The 10,839-nt window shown below is 38.8% G+C and overlaps 1 protein-coding gene across 1 annotated transcript in view; it reads right to left on the bottom strand.

The window, feature by feature from the left end:
* Nucleotides 1-63: 63 nt before the first annotated feature.
* LOC107558156 (cytochrome c oxidase subunit NDUFA4-like) overlaps nt 64-10,839 on the bottom strand; it is a 13,371-nt gene continuing 2,595 nt past the window's right edge. The window contains exons 2-4 of the mRNA XM_016241779.1: nt 6,429-6,514; nt 4,935-4,995; nt 64-193 (exon numbers count right to left, since the gene is read on the bottom strand). Coding sequence (XP_016097265.1) covers nt 137-193; nt 4,935-4,995; nt 6,429-6,514 — 204 coding nt within the window. The 3' untranslated portion in view covers nt 64-136. The remainder of the gene's footprint in view (nt 194-4,934; nt 4,996-6,428; nt 6,515-10,839) is intronic.

The raw sequence follows: 10,839 nt of genomic DNA, 5'->3' as shown, positions 1-10,839 counted from the left end.
CGTTTTTGAGAGTGTGTGTGTGTGTGTGTGTGTGTGTGTGTGTGTGTGTGTGTGTGTGTGTGTGTGTGTGTGTGTGTGTGTGTGTGTGTGTGTGTGTGTGTGTGTGTGTGCGTGTGTGCAGTTCCGCTGAGGTCTTTTAAAAGTCAGGTCCTTCCTTCTTCAGACTCTCGTAGTCTGTGGTGACGGCCACCAACTGTGCAGAGAGAGCGAGAGAATACATTTAAATGTAGTTAGCGTAAATTAAGATCATCAGAATATCATAAAAGACAAAACAACATGCATAAAAACAAGAGCACAAGCGCACACACACAGACTGTGTGACAGGTTCTGCTGGCCCTCATTACGTGATCCGGCTCGGTGTTTAATTTTTTAGAGAAAGTGTATTTGAGACTTTTAGGGTTTGTGAACTGATTTAATAAAGGAAATAAATCCAGAATACTTGCATCTTGTCAATGCATGTGATGTTGAGAAGAAGTTGAGTGTGTAAGTGCTTGTTAAAGGGGTCATCGGATGCCCATTTTCCACAAGTTGATATGATTCTTTAGGGTCTTAATGAAAAGTCTATAACATGCTTTGGTTCAAATTTCTCAATGGTAGTGTAAAGAACACCCTTTTTACCCTGTCAAAAACAGCTCTGTTCACAGCAACCCGTTTTGGTGCATGTCTCTTTAAATGATAATGAGCTCTGCTGACCCCGCCCCACCTTGCCGTGGGGTGATGAGGGGTTCTCATGAGACTGTTTACTTTAGCCACATTTAGCCACGGAACTTGCTAACTAGCAAGTTATTAGGAAAGGCGATTTGCAAAGATTCATTTAAAAAAAAAAAACCTTATACTCACGAATGATTCGCGCGAACATAGACGCATTTATGTAGATCGGGGGCGCATTCCCTTCAGAAACAAACGTAATCCACTGCGTCTTCAGCGGCTCAGACGTCAGGAGTAAATGACGACTGCTATGTTCATTATTACGTCCAAACAATAATTGATTGTATGGTTTGTTAGGATAGGACAATATTTGGCTGAGATACAACTATTTGAAAATCTGGAATCTGAGGGTGCAAAAAAATCTAAATATTGAGAAAATCATCTTTAAAGTTGTTCAAATGAAGTTCTTAGCAATGCATATTACTAATCAAACATTAAGTTTTGATATATTTATGATAGGAAATTTACAAAATATCTTCATGGAACATGATCTTTACTTAATATCCTAATGATTTTTGGCATAACATTTTTTTTATAATTTTGACCCATACTATGTATTGTTGGCTATTGCTACAAATATACCTGTGCTGCTTATGACTGCTTTTGTGCTCCAGAGTAACATTTATCTTCAAACAACATGTAAAAGTGAAGTTTGCATCCGATGTACCCTTTAAGGAGACTTTGCTGTTCCTCAGTGATCAGATGCACCATTTTCACCTGCTGGACAGAAAACCGCTAAAAGCCCCACAGATGCACAATTCCTGCATTCGTGTTTTTGTGAAAAGGTCTCGGAGCGTCAGCTTTAATGTGACAGAAAGCGTGTTTCTGTAGTGTATGCGTGACAGGAGACACGTTCTTCAGCCGCTGTTGTTTTATTCTCATATTCTCATAGATCTCTCTCTCTCTGCTTCTGTTTCTCTCATTATGATTAACGTTGAGACGCCGCTGGATTCTTGATTTCTGACCTTTGGTTCCTGTTGAGAATCAAACATGTCGAGCTGTGACCTTTCATGAGCCTGAACGCAAACTTCCCGGAAGAAGGAGAGGAAACTCTTTATTTTTTCCATCTGCCTTTGTTAATACTTTCATTAATCGTTGGACGTGATCAAGATGTTCCAAACGAGAACAAAATATTCTCTATTATTTCTTCCTTTAGACGTGAATGAACGCTTTTTGCATGAGCCTCTGCATAAGTACATCTAGAAATGCATCCTTAAAGAGGATCATGAAAAATGGTCATTTCTATCCTTATTTTTGCTCTATGTAAAAGACACTCCATTTAAATGGGTAGAAACAGAAGTAAACGGCTTCATCACACATAGCCACGCCATTTTTTTTACAGCGTGTCGTGTGTTTTGATACTCGATGGCAAGCGCTGTGATAGAGCCATATAGGTTTGAGCCCAGGGCAGAAGAAATTAAAACAATTGCAACAGTCTGTTTCAGCATGGGAATTGCTTTTGCTTCATTTTTGGTTTTAAAAGTGTTGTTATTGATTGTCATATTACAAAAGCTGCAGCCTTAAGTAAGTTTGCAAAAAAACATGGTTTCTCGTTCATTTGCCAGCGGTTAAACATTTATTTTGGTTTGTCATATTCTGTTGTGAGCAGCTTTATACTGATTTTAATAGCAACACTCAAACAAAGATACGCTTTAAGTCTTAATAGCGTTAATGGCTGGTTTGGCAGTTTATTACAAACACATTGTAGGATTAAAAATACATGTATTACCTTTGTTTCCTCCGAGGACAAAATGTTTGGCACTGCCGAATCTTTCAATAAAAGATATTGTGAAAAACCGGCAGCATGTTTGGAATAATTCAGAAAACAGTGTTGTCAAATGTGAAGAACAAATGGAAACTTTATCTTTCAGTCTCTCAGGCACATCATTAAAAATAAACTTCAGCCATGCATTTCTAATGCTGGGATCTTTAGGAAGGATATGCAGAGTTTTTGGAGGTTCAGTTTGTGTTCGACAGCTTTACTTAACATCTTTATCCAACAGCAGTTTGGATCTTTTTCTTAATAAGAGGAAACTCTTTATTTTTTCCATCTGCCTTTGTTAATACTTTCATTAATCGTTGGACGTGATTAGATATGGATATGGAAGGCCGAATTGGCCAAAAGTCTTTAAACAAAACACAATAAATTTGAGCATCAACATGCCCTGTTCATCTAGTATATGCCAACATAACATTGTGTCACATTTACAAATATAGTCCAAAAAATAGCTATTTTATTTGTTGCTGTACTTGTTTTCTCTTTAACGTGGACAAACAGTGCATGTTGACAGTCAAATTTCATGTGTTCCTTTTAAAAAGACTTTTGACCCTGTCCACCTTCCATACTGACTTGTGATTGATGGATATGGAAGGCCAAAGGGGTCTTTAAACAGAACACGAAAATTTTGACTGTGCCAACATGCACTGTTTGTCCATTTTAAAGAGATAGTTCACCCAAAAATGAAATTATTACTTACTCACCCTCATGTCGTTCCAAACCCATAAGACCTTACGTTCAGCGAAAGCGCACGCATGCTAAACGTAATGTTTTTTATTGTTTGGTTATGTTTAGCTGCTCATGCAAACCAGTTTCCCTGCTGGGATTAATAAAGTACTTTTTAAAGCAGGTTTACCTCTAGATTTACCCACATATTAATCATTTCTTTAGTTTATTGCACCATTACTTTACTGATTCCTACTGTGGTAAAGTAAATTAATTAATGTTACAATGTAAATTAAGATGTTTCTGACTGAAAAAGAATGTTGAACTAAACAACTAAAAAGGACATGACAAATCATGACATAATGGCTCCGTCCGCCTTCCATAAATGGACGCCTCATTGATTGCATACGACGATAACGCATGCTAAGGGCGTGTCGAGGGGAATCGTGACGCCACAAGTCACCAGATTTCAAATCCGGGCATTTCAGAAGGGTAGAAAATAATTCATATTTCAAACTGGGGAGTAAGTTTGAGTTCTGAAACTTGCATTTGTTTTTATTGTAGAGTAACCTGTCATATGCGTATTGTATATATGCGCAATGTGTTTATGTGGTTTAAGGTAAAAAAACACATTATTTTCCACATACTGTACATTATTGTTTCTCCTCTATGCCCCGCCTTTCTGAAACGTGTCGATTTTTACAAAGCTCATCGATCTGAAAAGCGAGGTGTGCTGTGATTGGCCAGCTATCCAGTGCGTTGTGATTGGCTGAATACCTCAAGCGTGTGACGGAAATGTTACGCCCCTCACCATACTGTGATGATGCCCTGTCCGGCCGGAGCGACGAGACAAAAACATTAAAACCCATTATAAACGAGGCATTTGTTGCATCCAGTGGGGACATAATTACGGATTATAATGACTTATACTGTCTTTTTACTCGTTGTGTTGCGTATCGCGCCGCGTAAACATAAAACCATGTCTACATTTGTGAACGGAGAAATGACAAACAACAAGCACTACTCTACACTGCTCAAAACTCGCGTTTGAATCATCAGTGGCAAATTCTTTAAATTCAGACTCTGCGTCAGAACAGCCGGCATTGTAGTCTACTCTCCCAGGATCAGGAGACAGTCCTCCATAAAATGTGCTGCACACATCTGAATATTTGGGTTGAAGTGTTCTGGAACAGTGTTGTAAATACAACTTAACCACTGATTTCTAGTCGTGTCCTCTTTTGGAAGACCAAACAAAATAGTTTTGCTTTCACAACGAAGCACACAGCGTCTTCACGACACGGCGGCGGCGGCAACAACAATACTACAGCGAGAATAAAAGTTACGCCTTCTTTCTTTTGCGTGAACATTTGGGCGGCGTTATGCAAATCTTCCCACATAGTGATGTAGATATGTGGGGGCGTGTTAGAACGAGGCATTTTAGGAAGGCGTGGACGAGTCTTAACTTTTAAATAGAATATCTCTTTGGGTTTGATACTCTAGTCTTTGCAACTTTAGGGATCTTATCTATTCACGAACAGCTTGTAACACTCCAAAGAGAAAGAACAACTTGAAATTGCATCCTATTTGACCCCTTTAAATAGTCGCCATCTTCGAAACCCTCCAATTGCATTGTTTCCTCAAAACGTGTTTGCAAGCATGCAGCTCCTGTCACGCATGCATGAAACTGGGCTGATCCGGGAACAGCGGGGGTGACGGATCTGTGACGGATCTGTCTGTGCTGTCAGTCTGCAGCTGATCACAGAGCAGTCGCTGGGCTGTTTACCTTGTACTGATAGGTCGGGCCGAGATTGTTCCACGGTTCAGGGTTATTCTTCTTGTCCCAGCTGACAGAATGAGGGTAAGGCCAGACCGGAGAGGAAAGAGAGAGCGAGTGAAAACAGAGCAGTGGAAGGAGGAGCGGCTGTAAAGGAGGGTAATTATCAGCTGGAGGTGACGGAGGCCAGTTATTTGGCAGCCCGCCATCGTTCATTAAGCAAAGTTTGTTTCTCACAGAGACACACAGCAAGCTAAACAAATATGATGATGGACAGGAGTATGCTTATGATTTTACCACGGGTAAGAAGTGTTCTTTTGGTAAAATCACTAATGAACAGCCTCAAGTGGCATGTTTAAATCATGAAAACAGCAATGTGCCTTCAGTGTTCAGTAAATTGTTACATTCATTAATAGTAATCAGTATAAAATATTCTTTTTTGCAGTAAACAGTCTGGTTCATTCATTTTCTCCATATACAGAAATTGATGTTTAACAGTAACTTAAAAACCATCAAAGACAGACCTGTTGTGAGCTCCAAGGTTGTTAATTGATTATCTATGCTTGTGTTGAAGTCATTCATTTGCATTATTTGAACTTATTTTTTTTAAATAATCATGTTTAACCCCATACAGGTGTGTGTGTGTGAGTGAGTGAGTGTGTGTGTGTGAGTGAGTGAGTGAGTGAGTGAGTTTTTTTGCGGTATAGTGTGTGTGTGTGTGTGTGTGTGGTAGTCAGCATTTGAAGTGGATCAAAAAAGTTAATCAAAGTTCTCCTAAGAATGCTTTTAGGTTTTAGGACAGCTTTGATGAAAGGTTTTGATCCACTTCAAATGTTGATTAGTGTGTGTGTATATATATATATATATATATATATATGTATGTATGTGTGTGTGTGTATGTATCTGTATATGTATATGTGTGTGTGTGTGTGTGTGTGTGTATAATAAGTAATATTTTTTCTATAGCACCTCTTTTTTCTTTTTTTTTGCAGATTTTTGGAATGATATTTTTAAAATATAAATTATTTAAAATTATATCTTGGCCTCCATATATTTCAGTCCAAGAAAATACATTCACATGTCACATCTGAAGAAAAAACATGTTGTCTGTAACACGTGTGAATATATAACACAGTCTGTGTTTGACTTGCTCACACGTTACATGTTACACTGCACTGTTACAATGTTACAGTAGAAGCACACAAACATATTGTCTTGTGGTTTTTAGGTTTCATCATAATAGTGAGGAGTGCATACAGTCATATATTTTTATAGTCATATTATTTTTGGAACATCTTCCAATAGAGAAAGCCAAACAAGTTTGGTGAGTAAATGATGGCAGAATGATTTTCGTGTGAACTGTCCCATTAAGTGTGTGTATTTTATTAGTGTTATGCTGTGTAATGCTCATTAACATGAACACTGTGTTATAAAGTGATGATTTTCTGGGTGTTTTTGTCCGTCTCAGTGATTCTCTGCTGGTCTGGTCTCATCTCATCTCACCTGACGTAAGGTCCACGAGCCAGTCGGATCAGATAGAGAAAAGCTCCGCTCACTCCCGCAGACATGAAGAGGAACTGAGGGATGAGCTGAAAGAGCACGAGACGATCATCAGACGTCAGTGTGAGTGTGTTACTCAAGTCAAGTCAGATTTATTATTTGTATAGCGCTTTTCAAAATACACTGTCGAAGCAGATTCACAGAAAAACATTGTTACTTTTTCAATCATCTTAATGTCTTCAGGCCTTATAGTCACATTTAGCAGAGCTGGGTGATATAATATAGTTTACATTTTTTGACAATATAAACAATCGTGCAGCAACATCTCAACAACATTTACACTGATGCATTTGGCAGACGCTTTTATGCGAAGAGATTTGCATTGCATTCAAGGTGTACAAGTAATCAATTAATTAATTCTCTGGGACTCGAACCCATGATATTGGTGTTGCAAGGGCCATGATCCACTTTTTGAGTTACAGTAATGCTATATCCTAAACCTAAAAAATATTTACACTGTCAACATGTTTATAGATAGATCCATATTCCTCTAAAACACAGTGCTTGCAACGGCAACGGCAAGGTCCTAGGTTCGATTCCCAGAGAATGCATGAGCTGATAACATGTTTACCTTAAATGCAATGTAAATTGATAAAAGTGCTTGCCAAATGCGTAAATGTAGATATACAGTATATATAGCTTTCTAGTAGCATTCCTTAAACAGTAGAGTGTAGTGCATGCAACGCCAAAGTCATGGGTTCGATTCCCAGGGAATGCATGAACTTAAAACTTTGATTGCAATGTAAGTTGCTTTGGAAAGAATCATCAGCTTTCCTGTAGCGTTCCTTAAACTGTAGGAAATGGCGCTAGCAATGGCAAGGTCATGGGTTCGATTCCCAGTGAATGCATGAACTGACAAACTGTATAAATTGAATGCCATGTAAGTCGATAAAAGAGTCTGCCAAATGCATAAATGTAGATATCTAGCTTTCCTGTAGCGTTCCTCCAACAATATAGCATGGGTTCAATTCCCAGGGAATACTTGAACTGAAAATGTCTAAACCTTGAATGCAATTTATGTGGCTTTGAACAGAATTGTCTGCTAAATGAATAAATGTAAATGTAGATATATAACTTTCCTGTAGCATTCCTTGAAGAGTTAAACTCCGCTAGCAATGGCAAGATCATGGGTTCGATTCCCATTGAATGCAACTGATAAACTGTATAACTTAAATGCAATGTAAGTCGATAAAAGAGTCTGCCAAATTCATACATGTAGATATATAGCTTTCTAGTCGCATTGCTCAAACAGTAGAGCATTGTGCATGCAAGTCATGGGTTCGATTCCCAGTGAAAGCATGAACTGATAAATAGTACAACTTGAATGCAATGTAAGTGGCTTTGGATAAAAGTTTCTTCCAAATGCATACATGTCGATCTAGCTTTCCTGTAGCATTCCTCGAACAGTAGAGCATGGTGCATGCAACGCCAAAGTCATGGGTTCGATTTCCAGAGAATGCATGAACTGACTTTTTTTTTTACCTTGAATGCAATGTAAGTTGGCTTTAGATAAAGGCGTCTGCCAAATGCATAAATGTAGATACCTGAGTAATGACTCATCTGGTTTAATTAACTTTAACTTACTCAGCAAGTACTGCTGCTTCATCATTGAGCTGAAAGATGGAGGAAAGTGCAGGAGGCGCGTTATGAATGCAGTCTGACACGTTTCAGAACGCAGCGACGTGTGAAATAAAGCTTGTGCAGTTAGAAGTGTGTGTGTTCATGTACTTGCGTCAAGTATGGTTTCAGGTCTAAATGAACAAACACACACACACTATTTTATATGCATGGAGACAGGTTGAGCTACTTGTGTGTGTGTGTGTGTGTGTGTGTGTGTGTGAGAGAGATAGAGCGAGACACACTCCACTGCCGATCAGATTGAGTGACAGGATCTCACACACACATCCTACCAGGAGACTTCTGTGTGATTGAATGCAACTGATAAACTGTATAACTTAAATGCAATGTAAGTCGATAAAAGAGTCTGCCAAATTCATACATGTAGATATATAGCTTTCTAGTCGCATTGCTCAAACAGTAGAGCATTGTGCATGCAAGTCATGGGTTCGATTCCCAGTGAAAGCATGAACTGATAAATAGTACAACTTGAATGCAATGTAAGTGGCTTTGGATAAAAGTTTCTTCCAAATGCATACATGTCGATCTAGCTTTCCTGTAGCATTCCTCGAACAGTAGAGCATGGTGCATGCAACGCCAAAGTCATGGGTTCGATTTCCAGAGAATGCATGAACTGACTTTTTTTTTTACCTTGAATGCAATGTAAGTTGGCTTTAGATAAAGGCGTCTGCCAAATGCATAAATGTAGATACCTGAGTAATGACTCATCTGGTTTAATTAACTTTAACTTACTCAGCAAGTACTGCTGCTTCATCATTGAGCTGAAAGATGGAGGAAAGTGCAGGAGGCGCGTTATGAATGCAGTCTGACACGTTTCAGAACGCAGCGACGTGTGAAATAAAGCTTGTGCAGTTAGAAGTGTGTGTGTTCATGTACTTGCGTCAAGTATGGTTTCAGGTCTAAATGAACAAACACACACACACTATTTTATATGCATGGAGACAGGTTGAGCTACTTGTGTGTGTGTGTGTGTGTGTGTGTGTGTGTGAGAGAGAGATAGAGCGAGACACACTCCACTGCCGATCAGATTGAGTGACAGGATCTCACACACACATCCTACCAGGAGACTTCTGTGTGTGTGTGTGTGTGCGTGCGTGTGTGTGTGTAAATGATGACAGGGATTAGAATAGAAATGCATTTTAAAAGAGGAAATGCGAAGCATCAATTCGAATGCCAGAATCGCCACGTTTTTTTTCTGCGTTTGAGAAAGTGAGAGACAGGCAGACACAGACTTAGCCTTATGTTGTCAAAACTGCCTCCTGTTACAGTGATTTGCATAATCCCCCAGGGGTTGCTGGGAGATATTCAAATTAGCTTATCAAATATGTTTAAGCGTCGTAAGCCGAGCGCAACATGTGTTTGCTTTGCTTCCTCTCTCATCTCTCAGCTCGACTCGATCCTGACGCACGTTCTGCGGTCATTTGATGCTCGTGATGTTTTTTAGTGTTTGTCTGACACACACCTGCAGTTATAAGCTCTCTGTAGATGATGATGATGATTATGATGAAGTTGCACATCAGCATTTACTCAACATTTACGACGCATACTAGCAACTAGCTTTAATCCAAACCCTATACATAGTAAGTAAATGTTGTTAATATTTCGGTAACACTTTATTTTAAGGTGTCCTTGTTACACGTTACATGTACTTACTATTATAAGAACAATAAATTATGCATAATTACATGCAAGTAACCCTAATCCTAAACCTAACCATATAGAAAGTTCATGTAGTTAATTAATATTACTCAGTACTTAAATGTATAATTACATTGTAACAAGGACACCTTCAAATAAAGTGTAACCGATATTTTTTATATTAGGACTATTATTCCTAATATTAGTATGTATATGTTATATAAAGTGTAACTGAGTTTATTTTTTGATAGTTTTATATTTTGATTTTTAATTAGTCTTTTTTAGAGTTTTAGTCTTCACAGCGCTGCAGTCTCTTAATACAGTGTATGAATAAATGGTAACATTGATTGAAAATGCAAACATTAAAGTCATATTCTGTAATTTGTTTGTATTGTTTTGCACGTTTTTTGTTTATCACAATTACCTTCTTTACCCTCCTGCTGAGCGCTTTATTTAAAATGATTAAATTTTTTGATGATTTCAGGTGTTTTTCTCTGTGAATATGAGCAAAGGTAATAACTGTATGAACACATCAGCTTTGCTCCTCTGCTTTTCTCATGAGTGTCATATTCAGGGTTCACACTTTTGAGTGAGGAAAACAACAACGTTCTTGCTTTCAGATTGAGCAGCATTAACTACACAGAGCCATTGTTCACTGACGAGCTGCGCAAAAAAATCACGCAAATATGAACGTGGTTTTATCGTGCAGCCCTAGTATAAATGTAGGTTGCCTGGTTGTGTGAGTGAGTGAGTGAGTGTGTCTGTGAGAGTGAGTGTGTCTGTGAGAGTGAGTGTGTCTGTGAGAGTGAGTGTGTCTGTGAGAGTGAGTGTGTCTGTGAGAGTGAGTGTGTCTGTGAGAGTGAGAGTGTGTCTGTGTGTGTGTCTGTGTCTGTGAGAGTGTGAGTGTGTCTGTGTCTATGAGAGGGTGTGTGAGAGTGTGAGTGTGAGTGTGTCTGTGTCTGTGAGAGTGTGAGTGTGAGTGAGAGTGTGTCTGTGTCTGTGTGAGTGTGAGTGAGATTTTGAGTGTGAGTGTGTCTGTGTGAGTGAGTGTCTGTCTGTGTGTGTGTGTGTGTGTGTG

Source organism: Sinocyclocheilus grahami, unplaced genomic scaffold (genome assembly GCF_001515645.1).
Source record: "Sinocyclocheilus grahami isolate Dianchi unplaced genomic scaffold, SAMN03320097.WGS_v1.1 scaffold633.1, whole genome shotgun sequence".
In the NCBI taxonomy this organism is placed as follows: domain Eukaryota; kingdom Metazoa; phylum Chordata; class Actinopteri; order Cypriniformes; family Cyprinidae; genus Sinocyclocheilus; species Sinocyclocheilus grahami.
Note: the sequence above shows the minus strand (reverse complement) of the source record. Positions and strands in the feature narration are given on the sequence as shown.